Source organism: Chiroxiphia lanceolata, chromosome 17, assembly GCF_009829145.1.
Source record: "Chiroxiphia lanceolata isolate bChiLan1 chromosome 17, bChiLan1.pri, whole genome shotgun sequence".
In the NCBI taxonomy this organism is placed as follows: domain Eukaryota; kingdom Metazoa; phylum Chordata; class Aves; order Passeriformes; family Pipridae; genus Chiroxiphia; species Chiroxiphia lanceolata.
Genome location: NC_045653.1, coordinates 4,890,867 through 4,907,636, shown reverse-complemented (window position 1 = coordinate 4,907,636; position 16,770 = coordinate 4,890,867). Strand labels below are relative to the sequence as shown.

Sequence of the window (16,770 nt, the reverse complement as noted above, 5' to 3'; positions counted from 1 at the left end):
CCCCGCTCCAGCCCCGCTCCAGCCCCTCTCCAGCCCCGCTCCAGCACAGCCCCGCCCGGAGCCGCCCCGCACCGCCCGGCACCGCCCCGCTACTCCCGGGCACGCACGACCCGCCCCGCCCCGCCCCGCCCCGGCCGCCGCCCGGCCCCGCCCCCGCTGCGCCCCGGCCGTACCGCCTCGCCATTGGTCGCTGCGCGCGGGGCGGCGCTGCCCATTGGCACGTCGGGCGCGCGGCGGCGGCGGCGATTGGCGGAGCGCGCCGTGGGCGGGGCCGCCGTGCCCGCCCCGCCGCAGCGCGGCCCGTTGCGGACGCGGCCGGGCGGGAGCGCGGGCCCTGCGCGCCCAGCGGGGCGGACATGGCGGGCAGCGGCGCGGCGGCCGCGACGCCCAGGGACGAGCCCCCGGAGGAGCCCGAGGGCGGCGGGCGGCGCTGGGGCGCGCAGCACGCCGGGGCCCGCGAGCTGGCCGAGCTCTACTCGCCAGGTGAGGCGGCGCGGCCGCGCGGGAGCGCGGGCGGGGCCCTCGGGCCGGGCGCTCGGGGTGGCTCCCTCGGGCCCGGCTCTCCCCGGGGCACCGCTCCCCCCGAGGCACCGCGGTCCGTTCCGGCGCGGCCCCGGCAGCCCTGAGGGCGGGGATGGGCCGGGCCCTGCCGGGCGGGTCCCCGGGGCTGCCGCCCCCGGCCCAGCCCGGGCAGCGCGGGGCTCCCGGCGGGGCTGGGACCGGGCCGGGTGTGCGGCCCCGAGCGTTTCGAACCAGAAACGGCCCAGAACGGGGCGGGGGGAGGTGTTCTCTTTAAAAGCTGGCAAACAAAAAGCGAGGCTTTCCTTCTAAAAGCGGGTCTGGTCGCTACACAAGGTAACGACAGAAGCTTTGGTTGAAGAACGTTTATTCAGGGAGCTGCTCTGAGGTCTCCAGGCCTGGCCCCTCAGAAAGGGGTGGAGGGATGCTGGAATTCCTGTTCTAGTCTTCCTGGAGCGTGGTACGCATCAAACAGGCTTCAATTTGTCGTTCGAGTGCTTCCTGGATGACTATTCGATCGTGCTGTGGAAAAGCTGCAAACTCCTTATAATTAAGCGTAATTTGTGTTTAGCTCACAGTGTGAACAGTGCCAGGTGTTCCTGCCCTTCCCAGTCAATCCATTTGCAGGTGAGGAATTAGGAAAGGGAAGACCCATTTTCCGCTCTTTGTGGTTTCCAGCAGGTCAGCTGAGCTCAGCTCACACAAGGCAATTCCTGCACAAGTAGGTTCTTGCTCACACAGACCCAAGGGATGATAAGGAAACCAAGGCCTTTGTTGGTTTGTCCAGCAAGTTGTTGGGGGCAAGTCTTCAGCTGGTTTTGGTCGCCTCCCATTTGCCTTGAGAAGGTGATGTGTGACATCTGGACACACAGTTCTGGTCCAGCTGAGTCTGGTTCCTGTTTTACACAAAAGCAATCCCTGACTTTGGCTCATGAGTAAAAGGTTTTCCTTCCCAAACAACTCACTGCCCTTATTGTTGGCTGTAGAGGGAGGTTCCTGGGCAGTCTGTGAAGCAGCACATGTGCAGTGATATTGTGTCAGAAAGCTGTGAGGGTTTGTTGGATACACAAATTTTTTCTGGCATTACATAAATAATTTGCATAAACAATGTCAGAATATGTATTATGGAGGAAGCACATGATGTCCAACTTCTGAATTCATTAGAACAGGGATTACACTTGATTGTGCAGAGTGAGTATGACTGGAATATTTCCCTGATTTCTTTAAGCACACTCTTTGTGGCTTTGTCACCTCATTCCTTCAGGCAGAACACACTTATAGATTTGAGTGCCCTTTAAACACAAGTTATTGGTGCTGACTCAGCTCCTTGAGTGATTTTTCTTCCCAGTGCAGAGCTGAGGCTGTGTTTTTGGACTCAGGTATCTCCACAGCCGTGCTGGGATCCCAGTGTTCAGAGTACAGAAGTGTTTGCACACACTGAGCTCAGGGGACTTGCCATCGAGAAGCCTCATTTCCCCCAGCCAGCTAATTGTACCCACTTAGCTCCTCTAATCAGGGTGTGGTTTTCTTATGCAGGAAGCGAGTGTTAATTAACTCTTACTTTCATTACTCCAGGGATCTCTTTATAGAATCGCCCACATTGTCACCTGATGCTACTGTCAGATATGGCTGTTCCTGTGTCTTAATTTAATTTCACGATTCTCTCCTCTGCTACTGCAGAGGCTGTTAATTTGTATACTCGGGGTCTTTCTAGAGCAAAACTGGCCTGTAAAAGTCTTTGTTCACTCTTTCAAATATTGCTTTGTAGGCACACTGGAGGTAATTCCGATCCTCCTTTTATGTTCCTACTTCCCTGTTTGTTGTATGGTACACTTGAGAGGGAGGACTTGATTTAGCATTTAGGAGGAGAAATTTGATCAGGCAGTAGGTCAGGAGGGAGGAGGAGTAGGACAGAAGCTCTTGTCCTGAACACATGCTAGGCCTGAGCGTGCCTGGGAGAGCACATGCACCTCCCCGGAGTCCTCACTCGGTGTTCCTTGGGTGTTGCTTTGCCTCGGCAGGAGAGGGGAAGGGGCTGCTCTGGGGAGCCCTGGGCAGGAGGAGGCTGTGCTGGGCAACCCTGAGCGTGTCCAGAGCTGACTGCAGCCCGGGGCCCTTCTGGCCACGGTGGCAGCTCAGATCTCCTGCCTGGCCTTGGGCATTAAAGGTCTGTTCCTGATTCCTTAATCCACATGGGCCTCACCCTGAGCGTCCCCTGCTCTTGGCCTCGGAGCCTCGTGAGGATCCAGCAGTGATGAACAGGCAGCAGCTTTCTGCTGCTAATCTGATATTCAAAGTGTTACTGTACTCTGATCTGCCTGTTCCCTTTCTATATTCATTAATGATTTTTTTATGGAGGTACAAAGTAGTACAGCAAGGTGCAGGAGAGAATTCGTGCCAGTTCTTTCTCTTTGCTTATTCTGTCCTTTGTCATCTCAGAGTGGCTGAGAGTTCCCTCCCTTTGCCTGGGAGCAGGAAGGCAAAAACAAGGCAGCAGTTCAGTGAGAAGCTTCAGAGGGTACACTTGCAATGCTAGACAAGTCATTCCAGGGCCACCAAAATACAGGATGGTGCTTTTTCCTGTTAGTGCAACAGCTTTATTTAAAATCTCAGAGCTTGTAAATATTACAGATCACGAGGAGATTTAAATACGTCTGGGGCCAGAAATTTGTTCCCAGATTCAGCCATTCCAGCAACACTGAATATTGGATGAAATGCAAATTGAGAAAAGGAGGAACATTATGCCAGCAATCTCAGGGAGAAGGAAACTAGGACAATGTGAGATGATGTCTGATTTGTCCCTGTTATTTGGGCAAGGGCAGAGGGAAGGGGTTAGTGGCGGCTCAGGGAAGAGGGATGTCATTTAACAAAATGAGTGCACCTCCCATGGATAAATAAGTTTCTCTTTCAGTTCCCTGTCAGACAAATGGAGCGAGTCATCCAGGCAGTAGAATGGTCTGTCTGTATTATTTCAGACTCTAAAATGTCCTCTCAGATAAAAGTAAAACGTGCTTTTTTCCTTTTTTTTTTTTCCCAACAGGAAAGAGACTACAAGAATGGATCTCTGTCATCTTATGCTTCTCTCTGATCTGTTTCAATTTTTACAATCTCCTCTTTTATTTGCGACTGGAACACACGCCCTCGGTTATCGTTGGGATATGTAAGTAGGAACTGTTCACTGTCCCAAACAAGGCAAGACTGTTGGAATATGGGAAGCAAGTGTGGTGATCCTTTAGGTTTGACTTGCTGTTGGAAAGGGTGAGGGACAATTATTATGTGTGCAAGTGCAGAGCCCCCGAATCTGAGACCATCTGCAAAGTTTGTTACTGCTTTGTCTTTCGTGTCAGTGGCTTCTCGGTATCTTAAAGGGGAAGTTTTTGACATAGCTGTGTAAGTTTGGTGGTTTTGGGTAGTCACTGCAAGTGTAAAGACTACTGAGAAGGAAAAGAGCTGTGAAGGTGGTCAGAGATGGAAACAAAACACACTGATTGACAAAAACATTTACAAGAACTTTTCAGAAAGCAAAAGCTTGAGAAATGTTATAAAAGGTGGCTTTGAACTGGCTTGATTTTGGGGGGCTGCAAAGTGACCATGGGAATTTTGGAGAATTGTGCTTTCGTGTCAGGATGTGACATTTGGCCTTTGTCCTCAGTGATGACTTTTTTCTGGCAATACAAGACAAGTTGCTGCTTTCTTGTGGTAATAAATGTGACTCTTGGTCTGTTACTACTTCATTGGGTGGGAAGTGAAGGCAGGCAAGCCCAGCAGCTCAGTCTCATCTCTGTGCCTTGGTCTGTAGAGGTGTTTACATTGGCAGGATCTCGGTGGGGCAGAGCTGCGGTGGGAGCTGATGATTCCCCCTTTTCCATGGAGGAGATGAAGAACCAGGGAAGGCTCTAGTTTGCTGCTGTACAGCTTTACTGATAGAATCAAGAATTGCATGGAATTAGCTACAGGAAAAAACTGACTCAGAATGAGCAGGGTGTGAAAAGGGACCCACAACAGTCGTTACATCAGTCAAAGCCTAACCCTGGGTACAACTTGAATATTCCTTAACACACAGAGCAAAAAGGATCAGTGTTTATGTGAGTTTTGTGGCACAGGATGGTGTGCAGAAGCAGCTGCACACAGACTTTGTTGAGAAGAGGCAGAGAGGGCAGCGGAGCAGGCGGGCACTCACAGAGGCTGACTCGGTCTGTGGGCACTGCCCGGGCACTGCTGGTCCCTGGGTGGGAGGGAGTGTGGGAAAAGGAAAGAGGGTTCAGTTTAGAAATCTGAAGGGTCATCTATGCAATGCATACCTTTCATAGCTCTCTGGTAAACTTCTGCTATGGGAAGAGGGAGGGAATAGTATCCAAGCATTTCACCAGTGTCCTCCCATACTTGCAAAGAATACTGAATACAGTAGTAACTCTTGTGTTGGGTGTGTATAAACATTTACATGCTTTTGCATGAATTGCCTGGTTAGCTGAAAGCAGAACACATGGTGTCATTCCTTAGGGCACTGTCTGAGGTAGTACAGCTGTTCATTCCTGTGCTTTAGAATAAAACCACATTTTTCTGTAAACTATGTGAGGTGTATGTTTTAAAAGAGAATGGTGCCTGTTTATAATCACTGCTGTATATTGCTAATGAATTAAACAAACAAACAACCCCCACCCAAAACACAGCAGCAGGTTCAAGCAGTGGTATGTCATAGAAGCCATGAATTTCTCCCAGAGCTGGGAAGTAGCAATTCCTGATGTCTGTGTAAAGGGGGCTGGGGGGAGCAGTGTCCTCCCACTGTGAATCACACCAGCCCTCTTGGCCTCATTCAGTCTTGCCTGCTCTCAGCTGATGAGGTGGAGGTGTTGGGAGGAATGGAGAAGAACATGGCCTGTGAACTGCTCCTTGGTGACAAGGGCAGATGCAGACAAGAGAATGACCAATAATGGTTAACCTGTAGTGCAATCTATTTGTTGCTGGCTTTCATCTCAAAGTTAATGCTGATAAAAGCTTGAGTTCTCTGATATCCTGGTTACCAGTTTAACTGATAAAACAGCCAATTCAGTGATAGTATTATTTAAGGAGTAGTGAATGATTAAAGTATCGGAATCTGGATTCAGTGTAAATAAAATGGTGTGGAAATAACTGATAGTGTGTACAAAAATGAGTGCAATAAAATAATAAGCACTGCAGGCTGTCTTGTTTTGTTGTCTTCAGTACATTATTTCTTCAGGTGAAGTGTGAGTTATGTAATTCACAGATTTTATTCGTTTGGGGTTTTTATATTAGGTTTTATTACTTTTTGTGAAGCTCATCTGCATGAAAGTCCTGATTCCTAAATCCTGCGGGTGGTACGGTGGGTACGATTGGGAACACTGAGTCACAGGCAGCTGAGGTGTGTTCCAGTGAGGGCCCTCCTCAAGTTTAGTTTGGAATATTGACCTTTGAGATGAGGTCACAAAGTAAACATTCTGCTCATAAAGATGTAGCTCTGGATCGAGTTCACACCAGACCTTTGGAAACCTGAAAGGGATCAGTGATCCACTGGGATGGATCTGCTCTGCTGCACAGACCTGTCCATTGAATGCATTGTTGGCCCCCCTTGTGTGCTCTTATGCAAATACATATCTTCTTTTAAGAAATGGAGTAGTTTGAACATTCTGCATCATTCCACTTTGCCTAAACCCTGTATCTGTAATTAATTCTTTTTTTCGTACTTTTAAAGGAACACTTAATTGTGGCATGAGTAATACTGTGAATACTGTAATCCAGAGATTCTTGGGACAAAAAAGGTCTGATCCTGCTCTGGCTGGCAGGAAGCAGGTCCTTTCCTATGTGCTGTGGGAGGCAGGTCTGTGCTGCTGTGCTGAGTCACCCATGGCATCACTGAGGAAAGACCTGCATGGCCTTGGTTAGAATGGCTCCTGCACTGGGGGGGTTTCCTGCTGACTAAGGATGATCTTGCTGGAAAGGAAGAGGCATGGGAGTCTCTTGTCTTTCAGGCTGGTTTAGCAGTGATGAGACAACTTCCTTCCCTTCCTCATTGTCCAAAAAAAAAAAAAAAAAAGAAAAAAGAGTGGGCAGAGGATGGATTTCTTTTGTTGCTTCTGTTAAATCCAGTCATGCCCTATTCTGAATATCCTCAGCTGCTGAGCAGCCATGGAAATGTTCCTCTTTCTGCAAGCTGCCAGTCATGCAGATTTGAATTTGGTATTTTGTTGGCACTCACACACATGCACCCAGTAAACTGTGGGCAGCCCTGGCTGGGGGTGGGGAGTGATGGAAGTTCAACACCCCCACCTTTTCCCACTGCAGCAGGACACCCTCCCAGCAGTGCCACAGAACCAGAGCAGCCTCCACCACTCTAATAGATGCTTGGTAGTGCCAGGGACAAGGCTGGCAAAGGTGTTATTGTTTGATAAGCAGAAAAGCCTCACCAAAACACATAAAATCAGGTTTGAAAGCCCTTATACTTTCATGTGAGTTTGTGGTGTCCAGCCTATTTTTCAATACACTTGAGTTGAGTATGTAGTTCATATATTGATAACATCTAGATAAAACATTTGGCAAGTTAAAACATGGATCCTGGTTTTCATTTCCTCTCTCTCTTGCCTTTGTATAGGGTTTTAAACCCTCTTTTCCAAGTTGGTTGACTTGTTTCAGACATTTGACTTTTATGTGCATCCACATTTGCTCATAACAGAGACTGTGCATTGCAGTCTTAAAAAAAAGAAAGCTAACTTTGTGTTGTAACCTCTTTATATTTGTAAGAACTGCCTCACATAGGACAGATATCTTTAGGAACATCTTGTGCCATGACACAAGGTACAATTAATTGCTGCTGACTTGAGAGCTGGGCACCGCATTTTTTTTTAAGTGATTTGAGGTCCACGTTGCTGCAGATGTTGTGGGTTAGGCAGAGAGAGCACACGGGAGGAAATCACTTGGTGAGCTTTCAAAATAGAAACTGGATCTCATAAAGGCCCAGCAGCTCTTTGTTCCAAGCTCAAGCAGCTCTGCAGGGCTGCACTTCATCAGCTGCACTGCAGAGCCAAAGGATGAGTGTGTAACACACGAGAGCCCTGGCACAGGTTGGAGTAAAACCACTCCAGACACATCAGTGCTGAATGAAGGGCGTGCTGGACATGTGGGGCGGGTGTCCCCATCCTCTGCCTCACAGCTGTAACAATGTTGCTTCATTTTGGAGTTACTTTGTGCACTACAGTGAGTTTCCACTTGAAATTTTGTTTTAAAAGGTCCTTGAAATTACACTGGAAACCTCAGGTAGCGACAGAAAATGATCTTTTACTTCAGTATTGGTCCAAATAAGCCGGTTCTTTGTCACTGGCTGTCCTACCCACCTGAAGTACCCATCAGTTACTACTTGGTAGCTTTGTGTTTCCACCCTAAACTGTATCATGTCTTGCAGGTGGAAACTCCACAAGTGGCTAAATAGGCAAAACTTGGATTCTGTGTTGCACTGTGTGCAAATGAGTGTGTGTTGTGTTACAGTGTTTGTCTCCTGTCTCCTGTGGATCCTTTGGGCACTACTGGGGTGTTCTCTTGGGAGCCCCCGTCCAGCCCCCATAAGGAGGAGGAGGAGGAGGCTGTGAAAGTGGAATTGTGTGGTACAGTTGCTGATTTGCACTCGGGCAGGTGATGTTGGCACCGGTTATCTGTTCTTCATGTCACTTGGATTAAGGGATGGACTTCCTGGCGTGCTGGCAGCTGTCAGGCAGGGCCGAGGGAGAGCTGAGCCCTTGTCCCCTGTGAGGCTCCTGCCCTGGAGCCAGAGGGACACTGGTGGCACGGCCCCTTCTCTGTCCCCACTGTGTGCACAGGGGACGTGCTGTCGCTCTCTCTGGCAGCAGCAGGGACAAAGACAGCTCTGTGTGCCTGCCCAGTTGTCAGAGGCTCTCTCCAAGTTACAGGGGACTTTGACTGAGGATTTAAGAGCTGTAGGTCTCGGTGGTCCTGATCCACTCAGAAAACTGCCTCTTGCACCTCAAACACATGCACATGAGTTGGGTGTTGCCCTGCTGGAGTGCCTGGGCACAGGGCAGACCCTGAACAGAGCAGTGTGATGGTGGGTTACATCCCATGCCAGCCCAGTGTTCAGGTGCTGGGGCTCTGGGTACCAACCTACAGGCACAGAACTACCCAGTGCTCCCAGGGACTGAGCTCACCTTGCTTCATTCTGGGAGTGTTTTAAAGGGATGAAACTGGAGGATTAGTTGATTAATCATACTAATGAAAGTGTTGGATTTTATTTTAGTGGGAGAAAATTTGCTCTTGATTTTCATTTTGTATCCATTGTTCTTTGTACCTTTAATCACCACCTTCTGGGATGACATAAATGCTTTTTCTAGTAATGCATTTACAGGGAAAAGAAGTTCTCACAGTGGTACTTTAAGAACCTGAGGCCTCGGTAAAGTTGTCAGGACTTTGTCATTTAAATGTGCTTTACAAGCCCTCTGTCAGCTGAAGAAATAGCAGGAACAGCTTGCTTCATGCAAACACACTAAGGTTAAAGATATGAGAATAAAATTTGGCTGTTCCTATCATTAAGTTTATCAGGCAGTGATTCTTAGCCAAGCTGTGCTTTGGTAGAGTATTTGCTTTAGGAGTCACTGCTGTTCAGCCCCAGGGGAGACTGTGCCCTAATTCCTTGGGGATCTCCTTTCCCTGGTAGTGTCCAAGCTGGCTCAGCCCCAAGGCCAGGTCAGGTCTGCTGCAGTCAGGGCTGAGCTGTGAGGTGTGGGGTGTGCTGCTCTCAGGGGGCATTGCTGGGACACAAGGATTACACAGCTCCCAGAGCAGGAATTCAGCACAAGGAGAAGCTCAGGCTGCGTGAGAAACGTGCCAGTCCTGCCAAGGGAGCTCCTGTGACATAGCACACACTTTTCCTGCCTCTGGAGAGGACTTGTTTGAAACTGCAGCTATAATGGGATAGAACTACTCTATATAATAATAATAATAATACATGTGCTATCCAAGCCCTTCTTGTATTTCACAGTTCAGCTGTATTCTCTGGTTACTGCACTGTGAGGTCCATTCTCACTGAGTTCTTCTCACCTTTATTAGCCAAAATGATGAACTCTTCTGCTTTCAAGCTGCTACACTTCATACTTGTTGGAACATCCAGATTTTATTTTCTTAGCCTTGTAATTTACCATAGTATCAAGCCTCTACCTTCTCTGTACTGAAAGCCACTACGTGGGGAAGGCAGATGACTTAGGCATTTTATTTTTATAAGCATGTAAGTGTTCACAGAGTTCAGAGCATTCTGAGTTGGAAGGGACCCACAAGGATCATCAGGTCCAACTCTTTAGTGAATGGCCCATACAGGGATCATACCCACAGCCTTAGCTTTGTTAGCACCATGCTGAACCAACTGAGCTAATGACAAACAACTGTCACTTTAGCATATTGATTTTTAGAAAACAAGATTTTTTTTTCTGTGTAGAGTTAGCCACTCCCCTGACCCTTTAGTGCTGTAACATTCAACTCATTCATACAATCACTGATTAAAAATGACTATACTTCTCAATGATGTTACACAACAGCATCAAGTTATTTAATAACACCTTATGCTGGGTTTTTTTTCCTCTCCAGAGACTCTAACTGAATTTTTACAGTAAATATGAAACTTTATATGCTCTGCTGTAAGAACTCCGGGTTACAATTTGGTAATTATACCTGAGCCTTACTCTCAGCTCGTAAAATTTCGGCTAAGTACATCTTTTTGTTGTAAACACGTAAAATAGCTTTGTCTCTTGAAGCCCTCATAGTGCAGTGCCTGCTCCCTGGGGCTCCTCCCGCTGGCCCGGGACCAGCCAGCCCACAGGAAGAGGTTTGTGCTCCCTGCAAGAGCAGCCCTTGGGTGAGGCTGCGAGTTGTTGTGTCTGAGTTTGACTCTCAAACAAGGAAGAGGTGGAGTGGGGCCTTTTCTGTGGCCCAAACCCCTGCAGCTTCCCTGGTTTCTGAGCAGGACAGAAGCAAGACAAAGCTGTCTTGTGTTAATGGTGTGTTTGGGGCAGTTGCTCTTCCAGTCCTGCGGCCAAGTGGTGACTGTGCTGAGTGCCAGGTCCTGCTCCAGCATGGCCCTGACCCAGAGGAGGGTCCCACTTCACCATGGCCCTGACCCAGAGGAGGGTCCCACTTCACCATGGCCCTGACCCAGAGGAGGCTCCTGTTCCATCCTGGTCTCTGAGCCTGGGGACAGGACATACCCCAAGTGTTATGATGCTGGTCATGTATAACCTCAGTACAGTTTTAGCTCTTCTATTATTACTCATCCTGCACAAGTGCAGAAGAGTGAGCAAGCCCTTCTGCAGCACAGCTAGAATGAGATTGCTAGTAGTTAGGTTTTTTCCAATTGCTGAAGTATAATGCATTGCTCCAGGCACCCTCCATTCTTCCCTCTTAGCTCTACCAGCTGACATCAAAGCAATATGTGAAACATCTATTGAACCAGTCAGTATTTTGCTTCAATTTCTGTTGCTGCTCCTGCAGGCGTTTCAGACTCTAATGGTGCAGCTGCTGGAGGCCATGAGGGCTAATGGGGACATTAGCTCAGCGAGAACGGTATTTTAGTTGTTGCAAAGAGAAGTGTTGTTTGGATATCTTCCCCTGAACCCAGGCTGCTTGCCCTTTCAGCTGCTGGGAGCAGATCTAAAAGCTATTGTGTCCCACCCGGTCTCACTGGAGCTTGCGTGTGTGGTCTGAAACAAAAGCAAATGTACACAATTTACTGCTTATAAAATAAGCTGTCTCCAGTACAATGAGGGCATACATAAAGAATGAAGTGTTTCCTGGTGTATTTAAGAGTTTGGGCCAACTGGATAATGGATTCAGCAGTGAGGGTTGATTTATGGTATGAAAAGAAAGCTTTCTGGGTAGCGGGTGCCACACTAATTGTGCATTTATTTCTTCTCCCTGTTGGAAAACGAAAGGTGAGGACTGCAGAGGTGAGGGATCAGCTAAGCAAAAGGTACCCACATGGAGTGGTCCATCTGTTCTGTACAAGATGGGCTAAACACAAAATCCTGCTATAGATTTAATGAAGATTGTTACTGTCCACATGGTCTATTGTTAACCTCTTTTTCTTATTTGCTTGACCTTATGCTTATTCAGACTGGGTAGATCTCCTGTGGGTGCAAATATGTAAGTGAAAGGTAGATAAACAACTTGTAAAACAAGTATGAAATGTGACTAAGTCAGTAACAATGCTGTGTTTCTCTAACTGTCTCTCTCCTCATTGAAGTTGCAGGAGTTGTTACCGCTGACTTCTTATCAGGATTATTTCACTGGGGAGCAGATACCTGGGGATCTGTGGAGCTACCCATAGTTGGAAAGGTTTGAGATTGTTATTCTTAAGCTTGAAAAAGTTATGAAATACTTTCCTGAAGCACTTCCAGTGTTCCCAGCTGAATTGGGCAGTTATAGGCTCTGTCTTCAGTCCTGCCAGTGTAAGCAGCTCCACATCCCAGAACCCTCCATGGAGCAGCACTGGGCAGTGCTGGGGCAGGGCTGTGTTTGCACCTGGCCTGGGTGACATGTGCAAGGTGACATTGCTCCATTTTATCACCTTGTTTGAGGTTTGCACACAGTTTTGCAATACCAGTGTTTGCAGACCTTCCCGAGGTTCTGTGGGAACCACAAGTGGAGGAACCTGGCTTGGGCACTGTAGATCCTCAAAAAACAATGTCCATAGATGTGGAGAGTTGTCCCTGCAGCTGAACTCCTAAAAACTCGTGAAACATGAGGGTGCTCCAGTAAGAATCCTTGCAGCTCTCTGTTCTACTGCCCCTGTTGTAGATGTAGTAATATTAGAATGGTGATGACTGAAGATTTAATTAGAGATATATTATACACCTGCAGCTACAAATGCCACTTGCTTAGTGGAAGGTGCACTGGCTTCCATTGTAAGCAATCATCTGTTTTCTTAATTAAATTTCTAAGTAGTTACCATTAATTACTCCTCACAGTGCAATATTAGAAGGATCATTTTTTTTTTTTTAAAAAGCATGTGGGCTATTTCTTATAATTATTCAGAAATACATAAACTACCACAGCAGAATTCAGACTGTTGGTTTTGGTTTATTTTTGTTCACCTTCAATAGACTTAGTAGTCTTTGAATCCTGGCATCTCTGGACCATAGTTTACATTAAAAAAAAAGCTGGAGACTTTGCACTAAATGACCCTGAGTTCAGGCTGCTCAGGACACCTTTGCACAGGCTGTATGTGATGGATGTGGTAAAAGCAAATCAGTAACTGGTTTGACTGTCACACACAGTAAAGCAATTGCTCTGTCTCCTCTAGGACTGTGTGTTCTGATGTGATTTCTGTTCTTAGAGGTGACTTTTGTAGTCTGTTTGACTTCCATTGCCTTATCCAGTCACTTAACTTGAATTTATTCTCTTAGAGCTGGCATCTGTACCCCATACAAAAATGTTAGGTTGAATTTTAATATTTTAGTGTTTTTTCCTTGGTTGATGCTGCTTATTAAGGAAATTATATTTGTGATTTTCCCAGGCTTATTTTGTCTGTGAAATTAGGATGCTGATGCTTTGGTTTTGAGATCCAGAGACTACAGGTTCTAATTGAGAATTAAGAAGAATAAAACTGAAAACTATGAAAACCTGGATTTGGGAGCTGAATTGCTTCTCAAATGTAAATCAAATAATCTGAAGTGTTGTCATCACAAAAGTTTGATGCTGCTCACATGCTTTGTACTCTGGAATTCTCTTAATCTCAGTCATCACAGTAGAATGTATGAGAGGGGGGTTGGGGTTTGTTGGGGGGTTTCTTTGGTAATATTTTCTTTCCAAGACCAATGTTGAGCCATGGTGTCATTGCTTTTTCCAGGCTTTCATCCGACCCTTTAGGGAACATCACATTGACCCCACAGCAATTACCAGACATGATTTCATAGAGACCAATGGGGACAACTGCTTCATGACACTGGTCCCACTGGCCAACATGGCATACAAATTTGTTTCTTTTTCCCCAGGTAAGCTGTTACTTCTGACTTCTGTGGATTTAGCATTGTTGCTATTTAGATGAACATTTGTCTGTGTGAAGGTAGGAGAAATCCATGACTGTGACACGACAAGGAAGAGCTGTTGGAAGCATGGAGCTCCTGGCAGGAGGGAGGGAAGCTTTTTTTCCTGCAGGTAGGGTGGCAGAAGGTGGCACAAAGGGGTTCTCTAGCTCAACAGAGGATAACTGGGGCTGAAGAGTTGTGCAAGTAAGCATTAGAAGTTATGCTAAATATTTTTTTTATAAGGATCAAGCTGTGAGCATATAGGGAAACCTTTGTTCTAAAGTATATAACATATAACAACAGTGCTTCATCTCTGTGCAGAAGCACTTTATGTGCAAACTAGAAGTCAAGAACTAAAGGATTAAATTCATTTTATAGATGGTCAACTCAGTTTGACTTCCTGTTTGTGGTGCATTCACAGATGTTGGCACTTCCCAGCCTGTCTTGTGACATTTGGGAATTGCTTATGGCTCACTGGCTCTTGTGACTCTTCTGCCAAAGCAGCTTCGTTGAGGCCTTTGTTAGCTCCTGTGGCACCAGCCATTGTCCTAGTAGAAATTTGCCTTTTCATAGCTGGTGTTTAAAGATGCACATCTTGTTTTGCAGAGGCATTATATGAGACATGTCCCTGGGAGTGTTACGTCTTCGCGCTCATCATCTTCATCACCATGACGAACCAGATCCACAAGTGGTCCCACACGTACTTTGGGCTCCCACGCTGGGTCATATTCCTGCAGGACTGGCACATTATCCTGCCCAGGAAGCACCACAGGATCCATCATGTGTCTCCACATGAGACCTACTTCTGCATCACCACTGGTACTGCCCTTGGGGTTGTGCTGCAGCCTCCCTTGAGTGCAGTTCACCTGCTGAGATGTAACTTAGGGGCAGCCTATTGAACTGGAAAAGGGCATGAAGTTAACTGTGATCTTACTGCACAGGCTGGAGTTGGTTTTGTTGCATAAAAAATGGGGGGGGGAAGTTTTGTGATCAGCTAAAGGTAACTTGCAGCCTGAGGGAATAGTCAGTGGTGCTGAGATTCAATGGAGTGGAGTCTTGGTAAGCTCATGCCTGTAATGGGTTTTGTTCACTAAAGTCTTAAAGCTGCTGTTCCTTCAAGAGAGCATTTAATCTGCAACTGGTCTGGAATGCTCATTTCTGAAGCCAGGCTTCTGGATTTTCAGCATCCACTCATTCTGACTCAGGGTAGAGGAGTGGACAGGCTTTGCTGCCTTTCACTTCCTTTTATATCCATGTTCAATATTATGCCCAGTGACCAGTGTTGCACAATCCTAAATAAGTTAGCAGGTTAATCAGACAGCAGAAAATAAACCACTCTAGTTCTTCATTCTGTCATTGGCTTTGTCAAACAGTTCATGTGGGTTTTGAAACCTCTGCCAAAAAACAAATCTAGTTCTCGTTAGCAGAATGTCATGTAGAAACATGATACAATTAAGAAGCCTGACTTGACAGATGATGACAAAAATCTTGCCACTCAAAGAGCTATTTTTTAGTCCTACTATGTCCTGAAAGTTAAACCTGACTGTTATTAGCAGTCTTGAACTAGTTGAACTTTGGATGCTATGACAAACTAATCCTCTTTTTCCTTTGCAATCCCTTAGGTTGGCTGAACTATCCATTAGAGAAGATAAGATTCTGGAGGTGTTTGGAGAACATCATCCAAGGACTTACTGGGGAGAAGCCAAGAGCAGATGACATGAAATGGGCTCAGAAAATCAAATAACTTTTGCCAGCCTTCTGCAATCCTTAACTTGTTGCCAATGTTGTTTTTAAAAGAAAAAAAAAATAAAGCCATCAGCCAAATTCAAGACCTGCAAAGAAATAACAGACTCTAAAGCACAAACTAAAAAGTGCTAACACAGACTGCAATGAAAAGAACTAATTCTTAAAACAATACTTGAAATGAAGATGATTACTCTCACTGAGCACCTTTTTGTTTAGCCATGTCTGCTTACACATTAGAACGTGCTGTGTCCGTGAGCTGTCGGGCAGCCCGAGGGCAGGACAGTCACTCCAGTGGTACGTGGTGGTGTAGGAAACATGTGTTGTATCAACATTATTTAACACTTCCAAAATAGCTTGTTGCCTAAGTCCTATAGGGAGAGTGGTGACAAGGGTTTGTCACTCCGTGTTCGAGTCCAAGTGCTCTGCATGAGAGCAGTGTCAGGGCAGGGGGAGCCCAGAAAATCATGACTGTTCAATGCACTTTGTGACTGATCAACGTGCAGCTCTGTCTTCACTATCATGTTAAATCCAATTGATGTCATGTGGAACAGACTTTGAGAATCCTGCTCCTCCAGTGGGCCACGAATCCTCAAGTGTCTTCAGCTTCCCTTAAAATAAAATTGTTCTACTCTCCACGTGGAATTGAGCAAACCATTTCTACATAAGCCTTCAATTTAAGGAGCCTCTGAGGAGGGAGGGCACCCCGTACAACACCTGCTCGTGTGGAGTGCTCACTGATGAGTCTGCTATTAAGTGTTTCCTACCCTGACAATAAATGTTTAAACTAGTTCTAGCATTGGGCACACTGCAAATAGCTGTATTCAAGAGCTCAAGGTATCAAACTTGTAATGTTAGAAGGGAAATGTCAATGACTGGTGTTTTGTTCTTTTTTTTTTTTTAAGGTGCTTGCTTGTTTCTGTAAATAATATAAAGCCTTAATCTCTTCTGGTGTAATGGAATAATATTTTAATGTGATGTTTGAATGTATATAATATATTTATAACAAAGCAGTTGGATAATACTAATCATGTTTAAGTCTTGTTGCTGTTCTTCATTGCTACATTGTCAGCACTTAGTGCAGAATCTCAGTCATTGACTGCAAAACACTTCGTGCAGTTCCAGCCCCCTGAGACACCTGTCAGCCTGTTATGTCCTGTTTAGGTTGGAGTGAACATTTGTCAGTGCTGTAGGAGCCTGTGTTATACCACACTTCTACACCTTTCAAGAAGTGCAAGTAATTAAGTAATTCTGCTTTGGATGCGAAGGAGTAACTCCAACTGAGTGCTTAGAAACAACATTTCTTGCTGTGCATACAAAGCACTGCAGTGGATGGTATTTATACCATCTTGACAGAAGTTTATATTCATACCTGCTTCTATCTTGAGACTCCCATAATCCCTGTTCTAACAGATCTGTGATCCTTAGTTGTCTGTCCCTCCTGCCCTCATCCTTTCTTCCCCTTTCCCTCACC

At 46.4% G+C, this 16,770-nt stretch overlaps 1 protein-coding gene and 1 long non-coding RNA gene across 2 annotated transcripts; one reads left to right on the top strand and one right to left on the bottom strand.

Moving 5' to 3' along the window:
- The first annotated feature begins 273 nt into the window (after window positions 1–273).
- On the top strand, window positions 274–16,324 carry LOC116795569 (transmembrane protein 189-like). The gene is made up of 6 exons (XM_032705333.1): window positions 274–483; window positions 3,560–3,679; window positions 11,771–11,862; window positions 13,376–13,520; window positions 14,160–14,372; window positions 15,176–16,324. The coding sequence occupies exons 1-6, from the start codon at window positions 357–359 to the stop codon at window positions 15,295–15,297; spliced, it is 819 nt and encodes a 272-aa protein (XP_032561224.1). The 5' UTR covers window positions 274–356; the 3' UTR covers window positions 15,298–16,324.
- LOC116795571 lies at window positions 13,860–15,377 on the bottom strand. Its single transcript, XR_004360086.1, has 2 exons — window positions 15,246–15,377; window positions 13,860–14,453 (listed from the first exon to the last, which is right to left on the bottom strand). It is a non-coding gene; the product is annotated as an uncharacterized LOC116795571 (long non-coding RNA).
- Window positions 16,325–16,770: the final 446 nt, after the last annotated feature.

What these genes read in the sequence shown, in the direction of transcription:
- LOC116795569 (XM_032705333.1), top strand. Translation starts at nt 357, where the DNA reads ATGGCGGGCAGCGGCGCGGCGGCCGCGACGCCCAGGGACGAGCCCCCG. An exon ending in GGCCGAGCTCTACTCGCCAG is followed by an intron (nt 484 to 3,559) that starts GTGAGGCGGCGC and finishes TTTTCCCAACAG; the next exon opens with GAAAGAGACTACAAGAATGG. An exon ending in CTCGGTTATCGTTGGGATAT is followed by an intron (nt 3,680 to 11,770) that starts GTAAGTAGGAAC and finishes TCCTCATTGAAG; the next exon opens with TTGCAGGAGTTGTTACCGCT.